General features: G+C 53.5%; 1 protein-coding gene across 2 annotated transcripts in view; it reads right to left on the reverse strand.

Moving 5' to 3' along the window:
- Nucleotides 1-3,377: 3,377 nt before the first annotated feature.
- The window catches only part of VWA1 (von Willebrand factor A domain containing 1), a 30,522-nt gene continuing 9,653 nt past the window's right edge, over nucleotides 3,378-24,246 (reverse strand). For both annotated transcript variants that reach the window (XM_039509245.1, XM_039509246.1), the window contains exons 2-6: nucleotides 19,814-20,377; nucleotides 9,860-10,138; nucleotides 8,580-8,852; nucleotides 7,226-7,495; nucleotides 3,378-5,600 (exon numbers count right to left, since the gene is read on the reverse strand). In XM_039509245.1, the coding sequence (XP_039365179.1) occupies nucleotides 5,560-5,600; nucleotides 7,226-7,495; nucleotides 8,580-8,852; nucleotides 9,860-10,138; nucleotides 19,814-20,377 (1,427 nt within the window). In that variant the 3' untranslated portion in view covers nucleotides 3,378-5,559. The remainder of the gene's footprint in view (nucleotides 5,601-7,225; nucleotides 7,496-8,579; nucleotides 8,853-9,859; nucleotides 10,139-19,813; nucleotides 20,378-24,246) is intronic.

The following is a 24,246-nucleotide window of genomic DNA, read 5'->3' on the forward strand; positions in this document are numbered from 1 at the left end:
GATGACTGTTTTGTAGAAAATCTGTGTAAATGAGAAACGTGGATGATTAATAAAATATTGCAGATTCTACCTCATGAATAGCCAATATTCCAAGGGTCTGGATTTTGCTGATTCTTGAAAGATGAATGAAATGAGGCAGCAAAGTGACAACTACTGGGATTTTGAAAAGACTGTATGGGACTACGGTATTCCACTCCCATTGAATTTCCATGGAATATAGGTGCTTAAGTCCTTTTGACACCTTTGCAATCCCAGCCAACATACCATTCTTTGGAAAAGAGAATATATGCAACATTTATGTATTGCACTAAACCACCTAACGTACAGTTATGGTCACAAATGACCTGCAATAGTGACCCATCGTCTGCACTGGCTTTACACCTGTGCATCTCCAGCAGATGCATTCACTCAACACAGAATTTTGTCCTGTCTGTTCCAAGTCCAAGCCAGAACTCAAAGCCAGAATTTTCTTCCTACCAACACTGGAAACTGAATGCATGACCTGAAAAATAAGTTCAAGTGGTGTCCTGTCTGCTTTGTACATAAAACCTGTGACATCAGAAGAGGGATGGGTAGGCCTTTTTCAGGCAAGCGGCTGTGGGTTATAAGTTTACATGCAGAGTCCAATAGTGTACAATATTTACTACTAGAGAAAATGCTGTTGCAACGTGTGTTGAAATAAAGTTCTCTTCTCACATCTTCGGCTTAAACTGAGGCTCTCCTCCCAGGCTTTAGGAGATGACCTGTTATAGATTTTCTCTTCTAGTTTTCCTATGCAGATGCTGCATTTACATTGGATTGGCCCTCAGAGGAAATGTCCATTTGAAGGCAATGCTCCGCCCAATCATGGAGTTTGGGGGTGATGAAGGAGAGAAAGCTCCCCTAAGACAGAGGCCAGTAAGTTAGGCAGAGCTCTCATTTTTAGGGCATCTGCAAATGTTTGTTACCTGTCAGTTTGGTTCTTCTGAAGATTTTAAAGGCTGGATTTAATAATGTCCTTCATGGCAGAGTGCTGGAAGGAAGCCATCCATCCCCCTTCGGCTGTAGCACAGCCAGCTGCTCCCCCATCGGAGCATGCAGAAGCATTGGCTTCAGCAGCTGCTTATGGTAGGGACACTCAGTGCTGCAGGAGAAAGTACAAAGGGGAAAAAAGAGGAGCCCTGAACAAACACCATTGTTCTTGGGAGCCTTTCATCCCACACATTGTTGTCAGAGCACTTTCCTGGCAGGCTGAACGCTTCCCCCTGGCCTGTGGGAACTGGACCAGCTTTTATACCCACAGAACTATTTTCTTCTCCTGACCAATGACAACAAACACTCCCTCCCGCAGCCCCTTACCCCACCCCTTCTTCCAATAAATGTGAGAAGGTAGTGTCGCTCCACTGAAGTCAATAGAGCAATGCTGATTGATGCCAGCTGAGTACCTGCTTCAGTAGCCCTCTGGGCGCCAGTAGCTCTGAGCAAACAGAACCAACCTGCTGCTTGGAGACAATCACTCAAGCACCTAAGCCAGAGCGCAACTTCCCTTTGAAAGTATGCTTGAGCCTGGGATGTTGTAAGGAAAGGCTGCCAGAAGAATTCACCCCAGAGCAGCAGGGTTTGTTATGAGTTAAAACAAAAACACCAGAGTTAAACTCTGGAGCTGGGGCCAAATACGCTGGCTTTTCCTGCAGAGAACTGCTAAGGGCATATCCCTGGGTAGACTGGGACATCAGCTTGGAAAAGAGACAACGAAGGGGGCGGTGGGGGATATGATAGAGATCTATAAAATCATGACTGGATTGGAGAAAGTAAATAAGGAGGTGTTATTTACTCCTCATAACACAAGAACTACGGGGTACCCCATGAAATTAATAGGCAGCGGTTTAAAACAAACAAAAGGAAGTATTTCTTCACACAACGCACAGTCAACCTGTGGAACTCTTTGCCAGAGGATGTTGTGAAGGCCAAGTCTATAACAGGGTTCAAAAAAGAACTAGATACATTCATGGAGGGTAGGTCCATCAATGGCTATATGGTGTCTCTAGCCTCTGTTTGCCAGAAGCTGGGAATGAGCGACAGGATGGATCACTTGATGATTAGCTGTTCTGTTCATTCCCTCTGGGGCTCCTGGATTGGCCGCTGTTGGAAGACAGGATACTGGGCTAGATGGACCTTTGGTCTGACCCAGTATGGCCATTCTTGTGTTCTGATAACAAGTGAACTAAACTGGAAAGTTTCACTCCCTTTCCAGGTGGAGCAGCACTTGACTGGCAGGCAATGTTCCAAAGACCCAGGAGGCCTCAACAAGAGGCAGCTGGGGAGACCTGCCTTGCACAAGAACGTAGGCAGTCCTGTAGCAGATCCCACCAGTTGTCCCAGCTGGTGCAGTCTGCAACACTGGCCAGTATCAGATGCTTCAGAGAAAGATGGAAGGACCCCAAAGTGGGGAATTATGGACTAACCTGCTGGTAGCAGAAGCTCTTCTCTAACCTCATCATAAGCGTGGCTCATTCCCTAAGGATTTAGTTCCCAAGCATTTGAGTTTCAACCATTGCTTTCAACCCAGCATGGCTGAATGTTTGGGGTTCATGGGCACTGCAGTCACAACCCTAGATGCTCAAGCCCATGTTTTATGATCGAAAGGACATTTACTTTCCTGCTCCTTTTAAAACCGTTTTCATTTCTGTTTAGATCTGAGGCATCATTCCAACCAGTGGAATACTGACTCATTCCCCTTTGCCTTTTTCTTTGAAATCTACACGTGAACTGTATACAGGGTGCAGCACAGAAGTTAAAATACATCCAAAGACATTACACAGGATGATGGAGAAAAAAAAATACGAGTAAGTTGCTTTATCTCCCATCCTTGAGACATTGACAGAAATAGTCAACATTACTGTAAATCTTATCTAGGTATTTCTAACACGCCCATCCTTGTGGTATGTGTGTCCCATGTCAAAAATCCTGATAATGAAACATTCAGCTTGGGAATATAAAACACACATAAACCAGACAATCGCAAAATTAAGGAGCCAGATTCTCAGTTGGCGTAAATCAGTGTAACTCCAGCTGAGGATTCAGAATGAGGATTCTACAGCAACATTAGCTTGGTTACATTGTAATCTGACAGATGTATTTTAATATTACTTTTTATTCAGTTCAATACATACCTTAATCAATGTATAGAAAGAGGGTCTCCCTAGAACTGTGGATTTTGAGTATTTCCTTCATAAGTTCTTGCCACAGTTACCTACCATGAACTTGTATGCGAACAATTATATTGAGGCACTTATTAAAATGAATACCAGGTTTTCTGCACACACCCCTCATCGGAGCAAAAGTTACCTTTAACCTGTTTGCCACCTTGTAAGCCAGCAGGAAAGAATCAGTCCAACTCAATAGATCTTGTATTTTTAATTTACCGTCTTCAAAAGAATGCATAGCAGTAGAGGGAAGGCAATGTTAACGCATAGTAAGTTACGCCGGGGAGTTGCGCAAAATTAAATGATCTCTATCTTACAGCAAGAACAAACAAGATGCTTTTACATTTTACTGCATGAAAGATTCAGGAGGCTGTATCTTCCCCTTGATGCAAATGTAACTGTAACTCTTTAGAGAGCACAGGCCCTGTAAGCTCTCCTGCTGGAATCAATGAGCGACAGTCACCTCTGTGCAAAGGGGCGTCCAAGGTCTCTGCCCCATGTAAGCCACCCAGTTGGAGTTCAAAACATCGGGTCCAATCAAGTCAATGGCAAAACTCCCAACGACTCCGAAGGTGCAGAATCAGGCCCCTGAAGGGCTTGCAGGATCTAGCACATGGCTTCCCAGACATACAGGACAGCTATTAAAATGCTTCACGTGCAGGTTAAATAAGCAATGAACACCAAACAGAGTAAGCGTTTCTAGGGGAATACGTGCATGTTGGCGCTGTGCCCTCGGGCACAGAGAAGTATGTACATCTCCTGCACATCCTGTGCCCCGGCGGGTGGAACTGCACATCCAAAATGGCCTTTTCACTAGGTACTAAAATGATCAGCAGCCTCATTTCCCCCTACACACCTTCCCATCCCGAAGAGGCAGCAAGACCAAACCTGGTGGGCGAGAAAACAGCTAAGCCGTGTTCCTCCCACAGCTATCTCCTTTTACATGCAGCGCAGCAGCTATTTGAAAAAGGTTTTGATGTGACTATAGTGGTTGGGAAAGGTTCCTGGAGACTGCGAACAGGTAGCGGCACCGGCAGCGCAAGCTTCCCCTCTGTGGCCCTGCCGCTGGGACTCAAACTCATTCAAACGGGACACGTCTGGGGCGTGTGAGTAAATTCATCTCCCTGATCCAGGTTGCCCTGGATCTTCCACCTGCTGGGCCAAACTAGCACCAACTATGTTGCTGGCTGCTTGTGGGGTGAGAGAGAGAGAGAGAAATGGACACCTCAACTGGCCTTTCTGTGCCCATGACATGCTGCTTCTGATCCCAGTGGAAGGCAGAAAGGGTATAATCTGGTACCTGTTGGGGGTGAGGGGGGCAGGATTTCCTGAAATCCCCTCATTTCTGAGCAGATTTTTTTTGGGGGGGGTGGTTTAGTATCCACGGAATTGAGAGACTGAAGCCGTGTTGACAAGGCAAACCCTGTATGAGCTTCCTTCACACAGTTCTGCCAATGCACGTCAACCTTGACCTGGAACAACCCTGCTGCTCCATTCCTGGGAGTTAATCATGCAAAGACTGCCAGTCTTCGGAGAGAGACATAAATCAAGATCTGGACTTGTTGTGGTTATTAAATACCCTGGGGCACTTTATAAGAGTCAGGGAGTTAACCACTGTGTCCTGGCCAAACGCCAGATGGGATTTTGTATCTCTTCTTCTGTCCCCAAATGATCCTTCTAGCTGCATTGTCCCTGCATAGTCTAAGCGCCTTTAAAGGCTCTGTCCTTTCACATCAGAGGTGGCTGTACTTCAGGGATGGATGATGGGAGTCCTGTTGCGATGCTCGTTGAACATCTGGGATGTTTGGGTGGAAGGTGCTAGTCATTAGGTGAATCTATTCTTTGCAGTCCTACCCTATTCCCTAGATCTGCCTCCCAAACCCATTGATCTCACTGGGCACAATTCACCCCTGTCTAACTCCAACAGCTTCAATGGAGTTATACACCAGGGATCAACGTGGTTCCCAGCCACTTGTGATCAGTGCAAGGCCATTTATACTTTGCAAAAACCAAAACAAGACAGAAAATGAATAAAAACAGGAAGCAAACAATGGTTAAGATTTCCCACTTAGTCTTTCCGTCGCTAATTTTTCAGGCGTTGGAACATACAAAAGGCTAGAACAATTTTTAACCTGTACCCATTGCATGGCTGGGATCCATCAGCCCATCCGCTTGCTCCAGCCAGCCAAGCCGTTTGATAAGCTGGGGGTTGCACTTTACAGTTTCAGGAGTCTGTGGGCTTGACAACAGCTAGGGGGAACCACACACCTCGAGGGGTAACGCAGGATGGGAGCTGATCTGTGAGGTCCCCCCATTCATCCTTGTTCAATCCTTTCCCCTCGCACTGTAGGGGAACAGCTCAGTCCAGTGTCTCTCACGCGCTCCGCCTGTGCTTGTATCCTTGTGCCGCTGTCACTGGAAAGGGGGCCAAAGGGCAAACGGTCAGTTCTGCCTGTCTGACCCTCCGGGGAAACCTCAGAGAGCTCGCCCCCGAGCCATAGCTCCACCATCGCTCAGGGGGTGGAAGGGGGATACCTCGACTCCGCCCTCCCCCTGGCCTTACCTAGCCAGGCAGTGTCCAAGCTCTGACCTTTCCTCTGTCCACACAGGAAAACTCCTCTCCCAGCCTGTCCCCTCCTCTCTCGACTACCGCAACCCCTTCCCCAACCTGCTCCCATTCATACTCAGATCCTCTTCCTTTACCGTCACTCTGACGGTATCGCCCCTTCTTTGAATGCCTCGGCTTCCTCCCCCATTTCACCACCTCAAGTTCCAATCTTCTAGTTTTCACCTTCCAAGCCCTTCTCAGCTCAGCCCCTCCCCTGCAACTCTGCTCTGGTCCCTTATCTCACCTTCCCCCTGGCGCCAGCCATGCCAGCACACCCACCTGCTCCTCCCATAAAGAGGTTCCTGCACTTTCTCCCGCCCGTCCCCGATGCCCCTCCCTGAACTTCTCCTCCTTCAAGGCAGATGGGTGATGTCAAAGCAGCCCTGGATACCACCAGGAAGATTTTCACACTGCAATTCCAGCACCCAGGTGCCCTGCTCCTCTCCTGCTAGCCCCAGGTACTTTTTTGCAGGTTGGCACATTTCCTCCTGCCTGCAAAGCTGCGATTCACACCCCTAGGCTGAACAACAGGGCCATGTAGACAAGCCACAGCCACTGGGGGAGCACTCTGTGTGAACAACAGCTGGATGCATCACAGCCTGGGGAGGCCTCTAAGGTTGTGGGGTGATACATCGGCATACCAGCCCCCGAGCACAAGAGCAGCGTCATGGCACTTAGAGCCTGATCCAATGCTCACCGAAGTGGATGGAAAGATCCCCTTGATTTCAAAGGGCTCTGGATTGAGCCCTCTAAGAACTGAAAGAGGATTTCAGTGTCAAAGTGTCAGCAGCCTCTGGTTTGGGTACCTCCATTTTTATGTGACCGACTCGAGACCCCTCAAAGAAGCCGGATTTCCAGACAGCGCTGAGCACTTGCCTTGGGAAAACCAGGCTAAGCTACAGTCACTCGTTACTTGTGAAACTCTCCGCCGCCATCTCGGCACTCAGAGAACCCCAGTACGCCGTTAAAACAGGGCTCCTCAGCCAAGGAACCAGAGCAAATCAACCTCCCAGACAACAGTGCTTCTCGGACAGGGTCAGGTTAAAACAGAGGATTTAAAAGAAATCTCTCCAGGTCCCTCTACTGACGTTACGAACCGGAATCCTGCCAAACTCCCCCCACCCTCGGTCTGATTTTCACAGGTGCAGAGTATCTACAGTGCTCATGGAAGTCAATGGGGGCTGCAGGTGCTGAGCACCTCTGTAAATCAGGCCACTTCTGTCCTGCCCCGAGCCCATGGCTGTACCCAATATACACTGTTGGGTGGGCACTGGCCTTTGGGGTTGTTCTGCCTTATGGGGTTCAGCCTGCAGTGACACCAATGGCTACTGGGCCAAAGAAATTCTGGCACTACCGCATCCCCTCACAAAGCCCCTGGCACGACGGCACTAGTGCATTGCCCTCTCCAGGGGGGCTCCTCTCCCCGACTCACCATGCTGCATGTGAACCATGCGGCACAGCCCCTTCCCTGGCTGGTTCCTGTACACGGGCTTCACACACACTTTGTTGGCAGTGCCCGAGGCCAGGTCCGTCAGGAGCACGCTGTGGATCTGCGGCGAGACGCTGAGGAGCGACGAGGGGCCCGTCTGCCGCCGGCACCTCACCCGGTAACCGAGGACTGGCCCGTCAGCCGAGTCCCAGGAGGCCTTCAGGGTGTTGGGGCCCAGGTCCTCAAAGCGCAGGTGCCTCACCTTGGAGCTCTCTAGCAGGGGGACAGGGAGAAGAGGAGGTTACGGGGGCCCGGTCATTTGGCATCATCCCTCCTTCTGGGGCCGATTTCCCCCCTTTTAGTGACTGGCACTGGGAAGAGGGCAGCGTGGACAGCTCTGCAAGCCACAGGCCCCTGTTTATCCTCAGAACAGGGACAGCTTGGGCAGTCGCCAGACTCCCTCTGCGTGGCTCCCCCTGCCCTGGGAGGGCCTGCTCCAGGCAGGCGGGGACAGGGTCCATCTCCAGGGCTTGTGGAGTCCTCAGCCTCTCTGCTGACACGGACACCTGCCCATGGGAGCTGGGCTGTGATACCCCCACGCCCCAACTCACCTCCCATCTCCACCATTGCTCACTCTGGAATCCTTCTGACTAAATCAAGCCGGATTTTGCCTGCTCTGACAAGCTAAGCTCCAGAGACTTCACTTCCTGGGAGCCCCCAACTCATGACACCCCTGTTAATGAGTTTCCACCTCAGTGGGAGTTTTGGCCATGTGCCCAAGGGGAGCTCATGACCTCCATCCCTCCGAGGCTCCAAGAGACAGGCCACGAGCAAGGAGAGGACGACAGCAACGACCTTCTGTCCCTGGGGACTCCAGCATCCTCCCAGCCAGCTCTGCTTGTGATGCTCCAGGTGGCTCAGGAGGACAGACTCCACTGGAGACCTGTTGCACACCTACTGCCGAATTTTCATCAGTCCTACGCTCTGTCACTCTGCCACATTTCTAGGATATGCACGCTCTGTTCCCTGAGAGCTGCATCGTCCCCCTGGCCGCATTCTACCTCTGGCCCCTGCTAGCTGGCTTGGCTGACCCGCTCAATTGCTGGAGTCCTTTCCCTGAGGTGCAGCACTCCCTTGCTGTGGGCTTTGGCTTTGCTTGCAAAGGCGATGGGGGTGGGAGACGGGCTTCCCACTCAGTGCCTGGTCTGGCCAAAGAGATGGCCTATTCTGGAGGAACCCCAGGCCACCAGTTTGAGCACAGGTAACAAGACCAGTCCCTGTTCAGTTCAACCCCACACAGTGTTATCTCACAGCTGGGACAGCGGTGTCCTGTCAGCAGAGGGCCCTGCTCACTCACCTTCCTGCGTGCAAGCTTTGGCCGACAGAGCTGTCTCCTTCCCCGATTTATAGATGGCCGCCACCGTCACCAAGTAGGTGGTGTTGGGGGCCAGGTTCTCCACTACCGTGCTGTTGTGTGCCCCATCCACTTCCAGCAGCTTAGCCGAATTGCCAGGCAGTGGCCCGTACAGGACCTGGTAGTTCCTCACGCTGTCCGGCGTGGGAGCCCAGCTGACGCGGAAGCTGTGCGGCTTGGACTCCGAGATGACAACCCGAGTTGGGCTGATTTCCTCTGCGGGGAGGAGGGAAAGGAAGACAAGTGTCGGTGTGATTCACGGCAGCAGAGCAGCCTCCAGCCAGAGCAGCGTAAATAATCTGGGAGCCTATTGGCCGTCATGGAGGTGGAAGCAACTCGACTCCAGTCAGACATGTCGACACAGCCCAATCCTGCTCTAAATCAAAAGGCTCCCACAGGGAACTAGTTTTCTACACTTCTCCCTCAAACGGGTCCAGCTTCTGCTCACAATGTCACCATCTAGTGGTCACCGACTCCACGTCACCCACTAGTGGTCACCAGTAGAGGATGGGAAGCTTGCTACCGCCTCAGCTCAGACACCCGTGTCTTTGAGCTCAGGCAGGAGCAGCTCATGGTTCTAGACCCATCGGTCACAGGTTCCTTCCCAGCTGATGACGACCACCCATTCAGGGCATGTTATACATGCCTGGGTTGTCACACGATGATAGCGAGACGGGGAGGGCAGGTTTATGGAGCTCTTTCCACCTGCTTGTGCTTTGCTTCCCTTTACCCTGATGGGATCCGCCGATCGGCACTGGGTAAGCCAGGGGAGAGCCGAGACTTCCAGTTTCCAACTAAATTCTGCTGGTGTTTTCTCTCGATTCATAAGAACGGCCATACTGGGTCAGACCAATGGTCCATCTAACCCAGCCTCCTGTCTCCCACAGCGAGCAGTGAACAGAACCGGGCGGTTGGGGTGACCCACCCCGTCTTCCGCTTAGAATCTGCAGAGATTTTAAGGCCAGACGGACTCTCACTGTGTGGCCATCTAATCTGACCTCCTGCATAACCCAGGCCAGAGAATTCCACCGAGTGATTCCTGCATCACGCCCACACCTCGTGGCCGAGCTAGAGGGTCTCTCTCAACCCCATACTCACTCTCCTCATGCCTCAGCTATAAGGTCTGGGCCAGGGACTGTCTGTGCTATGTGTCTCTATGGCACCGAGCACCATGGGGCCCTGACCCTTGACTGGTGCTACCGTAACGTACGTCATCGTCTTACCTTCCAGCGTGGTGACCCTGGTGGTTTGCGGAGGGATATAGTGCTCGTTGGACTCTGGAACGAGCACGACCTCGTAGGTGGTGTCTGGCAAGAGATCGCTCAGGAAGAGGCTGGTGTGATCCCCGGACACCTGCTTCACCAGCTTCCTCCTCGGGTCGTCCGCAGGGGCGTACTCCAGCACGTAGTAGCCAGTGTCGCTGGAGAGGAGCCGAGGCCACGTCAGACGGAAGCTGCTGGAGGTGATCTCCACGGCACGGAGCCGCTTGGCTCGGATAACATCTGGGAGAGAAACAGCAATAAGAAGTCACTGGAGGATCAGAGAAGCCCCACTGATTCCCTGTGCCTGTGCAACCAACTCCCTCCCATCACATCTGCAGCAATAGCTTCGTTAGGCACAGAAAATGCAGGTGAGCGTTTTGCATCGCCCAGGTAGCTGGGGTTCGCCTCTCATGCTAGGAGCTCTAAATACATTAGAAATAACTCTATACACCACTCAGATCACACTTAGTTGCAATGCAGCCACTTCTGGGGTGGAACAAGGCAGCTGTTTAGCAGCTCACTGCAACACTGCACAGCTGCAATGCAGCCACTTCTGGGGTGGAACAAGGCAGCTGTTTAGCAGCTCACTGCAACACTGCACAGCAGGTTGGAGCTGGGCTGCCATGAACCAGTCCCTTTTTTTATTTAGTTTTTATTTTTAAGATTCTGGAGCACAAATGTGCCTCTAGCCTTTGCCTCAAAGCCATGAAGTGAGTGTAAACAGAAGCAGGGGAATCTGGATCACTTTAGTCACTTCCAAGTCTAAATAACACCCCATTGTAGCCGTGATCATCCATAGAGTACCAGGGTGGTGCTTGCAAAGCATCTCTCTGCTACGACCACCAGATGGCAGTGGAAACCACACCCCAAAAAGCTGGCACAGGGCTCAGAACTGCACAGCTGTGTGTGTCTGTGGCGGGGGGCAGCTCTACCCCAGATGCCCACTAAATAGTACCTGGCCCTGTTGCTCTTGTGCCCTTCAGAGCGGGGGAACTGACGCTGAACAGAACAGCTACAGCTGGGACAGGACAGGGCAGCTCCGCCCCGCCACTGTGCCCCAGGCTGCTCTGGAAAGGCCCCTGCGCATCATTCATGTGTGTTTGTGTGTCCCGCCCAACCCCACCGCAAGGACTGCACGGAGGGCAAACTGTTGGGGTGGAGACACCTGCCTCACTGGGGCTGTGCTGAGAACCACCCCCATTCCCACCCATGCTCCTCTCACACTGGAGCCCGACAGTCTCGGGCTGGTATCGCTGCCAGGCGGGGCTGGGCTGGAACCGCCGACCCTGAGGCCGGGGTGGTGTTGCTGTGCTTGGCCCGTCGGGTGAGAGCCAGCCCAGCCCTGCCCTGCAGTCACCGGCACGCAGCAGTCATCGTACTTCTAATGCCTCGGGCTGGCACTTACCCGGCCTGCTGTGGCAACCCCGGCCCTGCCTGAGGCGCCGTGCTGGGATGTTCACGGGGAAAATGACTGTGTCTGCACGGTGTGCGTTCCCCGCCTAACCCGGGGGCCTGCACGTGGGCACAGCCTGCTGCAAGCAGGGGCAACGGCTTCCCTTGGGTGGAAACTCTCCTTAGTTCACGCCGGGGATGGGAGGGACGCTCCACTTGAGAGGCAGGCAGTGCCACGGTCCCCAATTCACCAGCGTGGTAAACTGAGGCCTACAGAGGTGAATGGTCTGGTTATCAGGCGCCCCCTGCCCCCACTGGCTTCTGGCCATGAAAGCCTCACTCGAGCTCACACAGAGTCAGCGACAGAGCTGGGAACAGAACCCCCGAGCTCTGACTCTTAGTCCCACGTGGGTCACGCTCCAGAGGTCAATCCCCTGCCTCCCCAGGAGCCAAGTCAAAGCACCTGCTCCTCCGGTGCAGGGGAAGAGCCCAAGGTCAGCCAGCGTGGAAGAGGAGGCAGTTCTCCCCAGGAGACTCCGTGCCCCAGCCCTGCTGCTGCAGAAGGGGGGCGGGGGAGAGCTAGGAGGTTGTTTGGCATTTGCTGAGCCCCCTGCATTCATCCCGGCTGAGGTCACCCATCCCAGTGCTCCACAGATGCCCCATTGTGTTGTGGCACTCAGTGCCGCAGCGTTCCCCGCCCCGGCACTGCCCACTGCTTTCCCCCTTTCTCTCCCAGAGGCGGCTCCTCTCTCCAGGGCTGGCAAACCAGCAGAGCCCCCATTGCCCCCTGCCCGGACCTGTGCGGTCACTGATCACCTCTGGCCATGTCCTTTGCCACCTCCCATGGTACCATTGCAAAGCCCTTCTCTGCAGACCTTTGCGTTTCAACTCAGCACCTCTGGCGCCAGGGCCTTCTCCTCTGCAGCTCCCACCATTCCCAGGGCCTCAGCACCCGCTCGCCCCCCCTTGCCTCCTAAAAGCCTTTTCTCTCTTCCATGTTTCCATCCCTGCAGAGCCGTCTGGGTGCAGAGGCTGGAATCTGACTGTGGCTTTTCTGTTGCTCCTGCAAGGCGGGGTAGGACATTGCCTGGCCCTGGGACTGGCAGGGCTCCCGGCCTGCATTCCCAAGGCCTTGAGGCTTGTTAGAGGCGCAAACCCACCTCTCACCGTATTGGCCTGTGGGCCTGCCCAGTGCACCGCTGACAGTGCAGATTACTGGAAGCAGCAGGCCGCTGTCCGATAAGAGACTCCCCTTTGCTTTACTGGCTCCAAACCACACAGCTTCCTGCCTGAGTGGGAAAGGGAGGAGCTGGGAAAACTCAGCTCTGCCTTTTCCCTGTGATGCCAGCCACTGGCAGAGGGGAAGCCTTTGCATGGGGCTTGGACCTACTGCATCCCCCACCTTCCATCTCAAGCTCAAAACACTTTACACATATCACTGTCCAACACAGACAGGTGGGGAAACTGAGGCACTGAGCACAGCCCTGACCTCCTGAAGAGCACACAGCAAATCCACAACAGAGCTGGGAACACCAACCAGATCTCAGGCCTGCCCAGGAGCCAGAAGCCCAGCCTTCCTCCTTTAAACTGCTGGAGTTCCAGGCCAGCTCCCTGGTACACTGGAAAATAGCCTCAGTTTTTCCTTTGGGCTGTTTGTGGGCTCGCCCAGCTGGGCAGGAACATTCCACATCTGCCATGCCCTCGCTTTCCCCCTTCACACCAACAGCCAGCCAGCAGCATTCAACGCCCCCTCCTCCCTGCTTCCCACCGTGCTTTGTAAGAACTCCTTTGTAAGCTCCCAATCCTGCCACCCCTGCTGCTCCATGCAGTGCGATTCCTAAGAGCACAAAGGATCAGCTCATTTCAAAACTCGGAGACAGAGATTGAGGTGCTGGAAAGAACATTTATCCTGCCAAAGGCCAAGTGCACTTGGGCTGGAAATGAATCATCTCCGAGACAGAGCCCTCCAGGGGTGTTGTGTGAGAATCGGGTGGTGCAAACTAACATCGCACCATCCATGGAACTACCCTGTTTTACATCAGCTGGGGATCTGGCCTGTAGCTTGCTAACAGCATCAAGCTCTGTGCCCTGCTGCATAGCCGGAACTGCCTAGGCCATAAAGCCACAGAGAGCAGAGGTATGTGGCTTGATTGATTCAGCACCCTATGAATTTCTGATCTAAACTAACGTTAGGCTAGCAGGATGTTATGCCCTAGCCATCCATCCCGGCTGAAGCTTTCCAGTCACCAATGATTACTGCACCCCAGACACCCCCTCACTCACCCCCCATTAACAATCTGATTCTCTCTCAGTGTCTCTTTGTGGTTCATGTAGGATGGACACAGATGAGCACTTTTCACAGCCATGGGCTTTTTGGAAATGTCTTGACTCTCAGTGAGCCCAAGGCTAAGTGGCAGGAAACCTGCTCTTTCATCATCTGCCAAGGAAACATTGTTCTTCTCGGTGCAGTCGGCTGGGTTGGGACCCAGGAGACCTGAGTCCAGTTCCCAGTTCTGCTGCTGGCTTGTGGGATGACCTCAGGCAAACCACTTCTCCACTCTGTGCCTTGGTTTCACCATCTGCAAAATGGGGATAAGCATACCGCTCTCCTCTGTAAAGCTCTTTGAGATCCAAAGTGCTGCATAGGAGTTAGGTATTCATTATTGTTCTGATATTACCATCTCCACCACTGGCTCAGCTGTGACCTTGGACAAATCCCTTCAGCTCTGTGCCTCAGTATTCCTATCTGGGGTATGGATACCTACCAACCGCTGTGAAGTGCTCCGAGGCACTGGGATGGAAAATGCTAGGTGCTAATAGGATCAGGCTCCCAAAGTTTGATTTCAAACGGAATGGCCAGTCATTGTCCATTTTAACAAACAAACGCAGGTTAGAACAGACTGAATTCTGCCCGTCAAGGGTAGGGCCTCACATCACATGTCCCCAGGTCCCTGACAGGGAGCCTTCGCCATGGGCTGCTGGAGCTCACAGACGTGCTGCTCCCCCTGTGCCTGTGCTGGAACCGGCTGCAGTTTTTATTGCTACTCTGCAAGTAGGATCCTGCAGTGGAGAAGGTGCCAAAGGGTGATGTCAGTTTCTACAGAGCACAGCCTCCAATCAGATGTGAGCAGGGAGAGACCCACACGTCACCCCACAGGAATTCTTTGATTGCATCTCAGGTTCATCCCTTGGAGAATAGAGCCAGACTCTCTCCCCCAACTACAGTACCTTGAGAATAGGTGCGTGTTTCTCACCATTTTAAGGGGACACTAGCAGCTTAATCATGGGCCACTCTTCTCACCTGCGCTGGTGTACGTAGAGTAACCCACTGGAAGTCAGGAAGGTTACACTGTAGAACCAGCCACTGCCATATTAGATTGGACCCTAGTCCATCTGGTCCAGCGTATTTCAACGCCACTGTCTCTGAGAAGCAGCCTCATTGCCTGCGCTACGTTGCTCAGCCATTTCCCCAAGATCCGATTTGTTTTCCCTGCATCCATCTGTCTGTCGCAGGTATTTCCCTGGTGCCCGTTCCAGGCTGTGATGATTTGACCTGGCGAAAGGAGCAGGATCAACCCTTTATATCTTTGCTGCGGAGGGGCAGCACGGACAGCATCTGTCTGCTGGCCAGAGGAGAGCGGCACATTGACTAGGGGGTGACAGATTTAGGTCCCGTCAATTCAAGTAGGAAAGCAAATGCAAGCGATTGCGGATTTAAAGCAATGGTGGACAGTTTAGAAGGGGTTCCCAACAGCCCCCCTTGACTGGAGAAGGCCAGGGAGGTGGGGGTGGAATGAAGTAACTATGGGGGAGACAGTTGCCCTGGTCAATCTCCTAGCATAGCCTGAATCTCCTCTTGCTTACAAGAGTTTTACACTGTCACAGCTCCACTGACTTCAACAGGGCTACTCCCGATTGACACCAGAGCAAGCCAGATCAGAAGCAGGCCAACAGTCCGTCGAGCCATTTACATTCACTGACCTTCCCAACACCCCTCACCGGAGGTCAGTTCATATCATCACACCCACTGTATGCGGAGGGAAACTGAGGCAGGGAGCTGCTGTCACTTTTCCACAGAGGCAGGATTAGAAACCAGCAGGGGGGAGCCCCCATATGTCTCAAACACGAGTCTATTCCCCTTCTCTCACTCACTCACTCTCGGCACTGCCTTTCTTGTTGGCTTGGATCTACAACTCCAGAATGACTCCCGGACCAAACAGCTTTGGTGTATTAGTTGCCTGCTTAGATCTGTGAGCAAATCTTTAAAAGCAAAGGAGATGCTTCTGAAGGGAGCAAAGAGGAGAGAAAGGCTAATGCAGCTCAGAGAAGAGGCGCGGCCCCTCTGATTTACTCCCTTTGTGGGTTGTTCCCATGCTCACGTTCACACCTGAGGCAGCTGCTGCCTGGGAGCCAGGTCCATCCTGCAGGCATATAGCAACGAGTGGGGATGAAACCCAGCCCCTTCCTGGACAGGGGTGGAGGGAGGAAACTGGCCAATTTCATTACAAAGCTCATTTGTGCACCTACAAAAGGCCTTTTAATGTCTATCTTGTTTCAAGAGATGAGGATAGGATAATGATGATAATAATGCCAGCTCCAGGCCTTTTCCCATGCTGCCCGCTCGCTTGGAACGGCCTCCCTGCACTGCATGCCAGCTGCCCTCCCTTCCTCCCCATGGCATATGCGCTTTGTGCGTGCACAGCCCGGAACCCGCAGCTCTGGGGAAGGGAAGGCGAAGGGGTCTGCACCAGGGCCCGCTCTTGGCAAGCTCACAATTTTATCGAGGTAGTTGGTATTTGTCTTAAAGCCCCAGCTCCTGGAGTCCTGGGCATAGGGGAGAATCCTGGATTCATTTAAAAAAAAAAATTCTAGACCTCACTGATGCAGAGCAAAGCTTGGCCTGAGTGCAAGCCAGCCACCTGCAAGCCAGAAGGCAAAGGAACACAGCACGTATTATTGCTGACAATCTCGTGATCTTCGCACCAGATCCTGGAGGGGCCTCACTTCTGATTGGTGTGTGCTAGGAGCTGGCAATGACTCCCCCCCCCCCTCCAGCTTCTGGGCTGCTGCGGCCCATTTGCCAGCTGGGGTTTGTCCAGCACCTTGCACATTCCAGCCACGGCTGCGATATACATAGTACGTGCTCCCTGATCCCCCGATTGGAGGGGAGGGGGAAGCCCCGGCTTGTCACCCAGCTACTGTGCAGATGTGGTTAGTTTTCTTTTTTATAGTTATAATGTATGAATTTTTCATCCTCGGTTTTCTAAATGTGGGCTTTTCTTTAGTGACAAAATTGCTGGGTCAATAGGAGACCATGGAAAGGGTTAATTGGCTCCTCCACACCGAGGTCTAACCAGTCTCCCCTCAGCAGGAAAACTGTCTCCAGAAAGCGCCTGGAACGCCTCGTAGGGCCAGAGGAACTGGCTTTGCTTCCCAAGAAATCCTAGACTACTAGGCGGCTTGGGCCAGGCCCCAGCTTTGCAAGGGCAGGCAACACCCGGAGGAATGGCACTGAAGAGCTGCGTGGAGGACGAGAGTTGTAGGTAAGGACGTGCAAACGAGCACAAGGTGTTCCCCTTTGCTTCGGCCAGGCTGTCTCCCTCCAGCACTGCGCACGTGGCTTTTGGCTGCCTGGGTCTCTCTCCCGGCCACTTTGCAAAGGCTGACCATGAAAATCGAACGCACCTTCGGCCTTCCACTCTTACCAACGACTCCAGTTCCACAGCCACACTCGCAGCAAACCGGCTTGCTGCCAACATGCTAACCTTGACTAGTCTGGCCAGGATTTTCTTCCGAGGACTGCGCTAGCCAAAACTGGGCTATAGATCATTCCCCTTGGCTATCTCCTATAGCACGTTACAACACGGCCTGTGAGATGCAAAACTCTGGGTCACAATTTCCATTGCTGGAATCCCACTAGGAACCACGTTTAATGATTATTAAGAGAGCAGCATGCCAGGTGGCCTCAGGGCAGGGCTTTGATCCTTTGGTGAATGCCAGCCTCCGTGGATACACGCAGCCACGTTAGGTTAGCTCTGTTCCACAGGGTAAGCGCGAAGTGAGTCGACCCTGCCAACAGTTCTATCAGCACTGGGTTTATTCGGTGCGTGCAGCGCGTGCTCGTGATTATTCTCCTTTGTTTTGCTGGGACAGCTTTGAGACGCTTGACGTCTTTGAAATGTTGGTTTAAAATTTTTGGAAAATTTTCACCGTCCATTTAGAATGAACCCACAGTAATTCACAGCCCGATTGTTGAGTTCTACAGAGTCGCTTCATGCTTTATGGCCTCCAGCTGCTTTATGAAAACTAAGTAATCTTCTAAGGCAAGCCGGTGTTATCCCTGTCTTACGGAGGGAGAAACTAACTCAGGGAAGTTAAGTGACTTACCAAGTGTCACAGAGGGAGTCAGTGGCGGAGCTGGGATACAACTTGGAAAATCTGAGCTTGCACTAACACATGCCACTCAAGAGCTCACACTACCACCTAGATGTAGCCTGGACTGGTGTGTTTACATACTAAAGAACAAATTGTTACACCAGGCTCACTGGGCAGCCAGGTAATCTTTTTGGCTGGAATTTACTAGGGTGCCTCAGAGAAATAGGCACCAATATTCTCTTATGTTTCAAAGGGATTTGGGCACCTAACTCTTGAAAATCCTAACCTTTATTTTCTACAGCTAAACCTCCTGGGTAACCATTAACCCGTGGAGACAGGAGGATAGTTCTTGGGTTTGGTGCATTTTCCTTCCTGTCTTGACTTGCAAGGGAAGCCAATGACCTGCATCTGTGATGATTCATTTCCAAATCTGGGGGGTTTCAAAGGAATCCAGACAACTCGTGTCTGAGCTCCCCTCTCTTCTCCCCCACCCAGCAAATCATTGCAACGTGAACACAGCTAACTGCCCCCCAGCCCACAGAAGGGAACGGTCCCTGGCTTGTTTCCATTGTAGTGTGCAGGGAGATGCTACAGCTGCAAGACCTTGCGGGATCTTCCCCCAAAAGACAAGAATTTGTCCCCACTCTACTCCCAACCTCCTCAAGGCCTGGGGTCACTCCTGGACAAGCAAGATCAATGTGGCAGCTGTCCTGGGTCAATAGGAGGTCTCATAGACTCATAGGCTTTAAGGTCAGAAGGGACCATTATGATCATCTAGTCTGACCTCCTGCACAATGCAGGCCACAGAATCTCACCCATCCACTTCTATAACAAACCCCTAACCTATGTCTGAGTTACTGAAGTCCTCAAATTGTGGTTTGAAGACCTCAAGCTGCAGAGAATCCTCCAGCAAGTGACCCGTGCCCCATGCTGCAGAGGAAGGCGAAAAACCTCCAGGGCCTCTGCCAATCTGCCCTGGAGGTCTCCCCACCAACCCACACTACAGTCCTGACCTCTGCTAGCAAAGGATGGGGAAGCCAATCTACCCGGCACAGCAGCGATGCAGAGTGTCTAGGGGGATTCGTACCCCACCAGCTCCTGAGAGAAGGGGCCTTCTTATCTTCAAAGCATGGAGCACTAGGGCCAGATTTTCAAAGGTATTTAGGCACCTAACGATGCAGACCTGCGCCTGGCGGGATTTCTACGAGCACAGAAGCAGGTTAAGCTCCTAACTCCCGTTGGTTTGGTGCCTAGACAGTTTAGACACTTTAGAAAATCCCCCTCAGCCCCTAGCTGAACAGTTAGGCACCTAAATACCTTTGAGAATCTGGCCTTTGTCACGGCAACCCACTCGGTGTGGCGCTAGTCAGGGCTGGACCTCATGTTGAGGTTGAGGAGCCTGTTACAGCCTCGACCAGCAGAGCTGGTTCTTTTACCTCAGGCAGCAGAGGCTCCTGCTTTATGACACGGCCCCCCAGATTCAATCTCTTCTGCGGCTGCTGAGCCCACCCGGGGGGCAGCGCGCCGTCACCCCATAGCAAACATCTGCGTAGGCGGCAGTGCCAGCGAGCGAGGGGGAGATACCAGCTGACCCTGACTTTCACCCCTCCCCAGAACTGAGCGTTCTCAGAGGTGACGCAAGGTCTGGCCACCTGCTGCGATTCAGTAAAATGGACTTAGCCCAGTGGTCCCCAAACTATGGGGCGCGTCCCCATGGCGGGGGCGCAGAGGAACATTTTGGGGGGCACGACAGGGAGGGAGCAGCACCCAGCCCTGCTGTGCCCCCAGCTTTGCCACATCCCCAGCTCCTGGCCCCAGACCTGCCCCCCGGTGTGGCCCCAGCCTGGGCCCCTTACCCCGTCCATGCCCCCTCCCCTTCCCGGGAGCCGCAGCCCCACTCCTGGCCCCTGGGGTGTGGACAGGAGCAAGGGGGAGTGCGATTGTGAAAAGTTTGGATCACTGGTTTAGCCCCTCTGCGTTCTTTGTGGGACTGGAGGAGCCGTGACCTCCACAGAAGGTTCACAGAAGTACCTGAACTCTAGGGCGCTTCCCCTAACTGAGGAACTGGCTGGCGTTCACCCATCCCCCCACCCCAAAGGGGCATCGCTAACTAGAACAGCTCTCCCCAGGCCGGCCAGTGAATGGTACCTATGATGGCGTCCCTCAGCTCCTTGGTGATGATGGGCAGGTCATCCACGTCCACAAAGTACAAGTGCTTCTCAGGAGGCTGGCTGGCAGCTGCCGAAAGCTCCAGGTAGTTCCCCCGCCCGGTGCTGATGATGAAGACCGTGACCCCCATGTCCTTCAGCAGCTGCATGGGCTGGGAGATGTCATCAGTAGAGAAGCCATCCGTCACCCACACCAGCACCTTGGGCACATCCGCCCGGGCGCCAGCTTCATCCGTGAAGAACTTCTCCTTGGCGAAGGAGAGGGCTTTGCCCGTGTTGGTGTCCCCCATCAGCTGCTGCGTGTCCCGGATGGCCTGTTGCACCGCCCCACTGGACAAGTACCGGTCGAAGGGGAACTCTATGGTGGGCACAGTGCTGATGTGGATGATGCTGGTCTGGACGTCACTGGGGCCGAAGGTAAAGGGTCGCAGGAGGCCCCTGATGAACTCCTTGACCCTAGAGAACTCGTAGAAGGAGACACTGCCAGAGCTGTCCAGCAGGAAGAGGAGGTCCCCTTCTGAGTCTGGAATGAAGGGCTGGAGACCTGGCAGAGAGAGAGAGACAGAGAGGAGGTTATTGAGATGCTGTGACCCAGTCCAGCCCTTGCCACAGGAGCCTGGGAGCAGTGAATTTGCTCATCTTCGCCCAGATCCTGAGGTCCATATGCAGGCGCTCCAATGGGAATCTGCCAGAGTAAGGACCTCGGGATTGGCCCCTTGTTTCTACATTTTCTGACTTGGCATAAAGACTCCTGGGTTCTACTCCAGGCCCTGCCACTGACTCTCAGTGCCAGCCTGGGCAAGTCACGTCACCTCTCTGCACCTCCCTTTCCCTGCCTGCACAGCAGCATTCGTTGCACTGATCTGCCTCACCCACTGGGTGTGGAGCTTAATTTCTGCAGAGCAGGGTGAGAGCCTGAGATGAGGAGTGCGAAGCAGGGAGACACAGACATAGACAAAGGCTTGTTCCTTTTAATACGGCCACGGACTCCATGTAGTGACAACTTAAGAACAGGTTTCAGAGGGGTAGCCGTGTTAGTCTGTATTAGCAAAAACAACGAGGCATTCTCATGGCACCTTAGAGAGTAGCAAATTGGGCCCAAATAAATTTGTTAGTCTCTAAGGTGCCACAAGGACTCCTCGTCGTTTTAACGTAAGAACAGAATTTGGTTCTCTAAACACCTTTCTAATGGAGACATTTGGAAGCACTTAACCCAGAAAACGGTGTGGCATGGAAGTCTCTCCAAACCTCAACTGTCAAAAGTCAGCTTTTTTGGCCGTTTCACTGTGTGATGATGGAGGCTGCGCGCGAGAGGCGCATGATCACAAGAAGGAGAGAAGTGAGATGAGACAATCCCTCCTGTACAACCTGGCTCACACCAGAGACAAGGCTACACGCACAGCACCTGGGGCTGCAGCGCAAGAGGTTATGTTTGGACCATCCCTGCAAGCGGAGGTGCAGCTCCACAGCACGCGAAGAGCCGTGCTACGGCACCGCTCCTGGGACCCGGGCCTTCCGCAGAACAAGGGTTAAAATCAAGCAGGCAGCTGCTGTAAACAGGATCCTGGGTCACCCAAACAGCCAGCGAATCCCAGTGCTGCCGAACACCTCTCACCCTCCCGCTCTTGGCACTGAGTCGGGCCTGGCCTCTGGGAGCACCGTCCTTCTACGGGCATGTTCTGCAGCTTCCAGGGCAGTAATCAGCCAGCGGCGGCAAGAGTCAGGATGCAGAGCACAGCTCCGGCGGCTGACGAGCCAGGCAGCGGCTTGTGCTGCGTCTCTGCTCTCAGAGGCTCCTCGCCAAGTTCCTTTTAAAGTCACATTTTGCAAAGAAAAACACACAAGGAGGGAGGAAAGGCAGGGAAGTGATTATTCCTGGTATTACACCAGCACCTCGGAGCCCCACTGAACTAGGCACTGTGCAGACACATGGGGAGAGACTGTCCCTATGGCAAAGAGCTCACAGTATCGAAGCTAGACACACACTGGATGGGAGAGGAAAGAGGCACAGGGACCCTTGTGAAAGTCCCACAGTAGGTCACTGGCAGCTCCCAGAATAGAGCCCAGCGCGGTGCCCTACCCACTGGACCACGCTGCCCTTTACCTAACAAGAAAGGGGAGAATGCTCAACAACATTCATCTTCCGGGAGATCAGCACAGCCAGCGGGTGTACGGAGCCGAAGCTGCTGCTGACCTCCCAGAGGGAGTGAGGCGGGGATGTCAACCCAGGCCGGTGCTGCCATCCTTCTCCCAAGGGGCAGTGAGACAACAAGGAGGGTCACCCGGAGACTGGGGGAGCATGCCGTCCATGCCAGTCAGGAGCTGGGACCCGGCGCAGTTCTGCGGCTGTGGTACAGGGGGTGCTAGGGGGCTATTCCAACGGGTAAGGTAGTACGTTTGGTTCCTCAGCCGGTAGTAAGAATACCTTGCCCTTCTCAAGCACCTTCCATCCAGCGATCTCAAAGCACTTTACAGACGTACTCACCTGCGGCACCCCGTTTTACAGATGGAGGCACAGAGAAGGGCTGTGACTTACCCAGGGTCACGCCGGGCAGCAGTGGCAGAGCCAGGAGTCAAACCCAGGAGGCCTAGCTGCCGATCTCCTGAGCTCTCCCTATAAAATCGATTTGTTCTCACATGCGTCTCTGTTGCACAGCACACAGGCCATTTCCCGGCCTGTTCTCACACACTGCCAGAGGCTTCTCCTGTGTGCTCAGCATTCCCAGCCAGCACAATGTTTGGACCCCAGAGGGAGGCTCTGAAACATCCATGCCAGCCACACCTACTGTCTTAGCCTAGGGCAGAGCAAACTCCAGAACCAGAAACAAACAGCTGGGAAGAAACAGGCAGAGTCACTGCTAAGGGAACGGGACACTGAGGAGGAGGCGCCTCTGACTTCCTGAGGCTGAGTTTGGCCAGAAGAAAACCAAGGACAGTTTGGAAAAAATAGAGACAATAAAGTAATGTGGTGGGAGACGCTGCCATTTCTAGATTCCCAGGAGGGGCAGCTGGATCTCTGAGCTGGCTGGGGGGCTCTTGGCTTGCTTCCAGGGTTGCAGCGAGAATCCATCCTGGGTGGGCATCAGAGCTGTGTGACCAGCCCAGATGTTAACAGCGAAATCCGCTCCTGGTGGCAGAGATGGAGGCAGGCCTCCCTTGGTCGCAGTTCATCCTCCATAAGGTGGAGGGCCTGAATCTTTAGTGGCCCAACTGAAATAAACTCGAGTCATTTCCCAGTACCCAGAGAGCTCAGCCCCCAGCAGCTGCCTAGATGCCACCCTGGGGTTTCAGAGACAGTCCAAGCCTCTATACGTTTCCTCCGTGGGGCTAAGCAGGTGTAATATTTGGGGCTTACGGCCCTTCCCTTGACTCGCCAAACGCGTCCCTTTGCTTTGGGGTCGTTAAGACTTTCTTGCCCATTTGGAGGTTCCCACCTGCTCCATTCACCTTGCCCTCAGCCGGAAGGAGAGATCGCTCATGGTAGAGCAATGGCTCCGGCTCCAGCTCCAGCAGTCCTGTTTCTGACCCGCCCCCACTACGGCCAGGGCAGCTCTGCAGGCAGGAGCACTGGTGTAGCCCAGATGCTGGCATTTTAACTGCTGCGTCTCACCCTTCTCAGGCAGGTGGGCAGGACACAATGGGAGGGACGCCAGCGCTTTGGCCTCACTCGTGCGGACACTGCCGATAACCCCTGTGGAGTGGTGCCGGGGGAGAGCTGGTGCTTAAGGCCACTGCAGACAGGAGCTGGGGTTTTCGGAAGCCAGCAGGATGTGCGCTCCTAACGCACTTGGTGCTTTCGAACAGTCCCGCTCTGTCAGCCTGGCATACGCGCCGACCGACTCTGCCAGAGAACCAGGCTGGAGCGTGCTGCTCCGGAGACTCCAGGAGGCACCGTACAGACTCTCGCAGGCTTCTAGACTTTAGAGGTGGGCCCGAACCCCAAAGCTCACTCCTATCTGGAGCCAGCCTTTGTGGCTTGAGCTCTAGGCGCATTTAATTTTTGCTTGTTACAAAGAGCCAATCAGGGCCACGAGCTGCAGAATCTGCGGGACCCCATTGGTTGCACTTGGTCAAAGCTCAGCTCCGACAATGAGCCACCCCCACCGCTGTGTCACCTCAGGTAGGAGCTCGCCAGATCTTCCAAACTAAATAGGGTGGGGACTGGTCAGCACTTGGACGCCCTCCTCCCCCATGCAAAGGTGGGTTGTAAGAGGTACTGATGGTTCAGGAGGTGACTTTCCCGCTGGGTCAGTTCTGAGCCCATTGGGCCAGCACGGTGATGGGAGGCATCTTCCAGAGGAGAGAGACAATCCAGATCCAGATCATTCATGGCTGTTAATGTACCCATGGAAACTGCTTGTGAAAGTTGGGATGTCCTCCCAAAAGAGCAAGGATCCTGCAGGAGTCTCTCCT

Source organism: Mauremys reevesii, linkage group 21, assembly GCF_016161935.1.
Source record: "Mauremys reevesii isolate NIE-2019 linkage group 21, ASM1616193v1, whole genome shotgun sequence".
In the NCBI taxonomy this organism is placed as follows: Eukaryota; Metazoa; Chordata; order Testudines; family Geoemydidae; genus Mauremys; species Mauremys reevesii.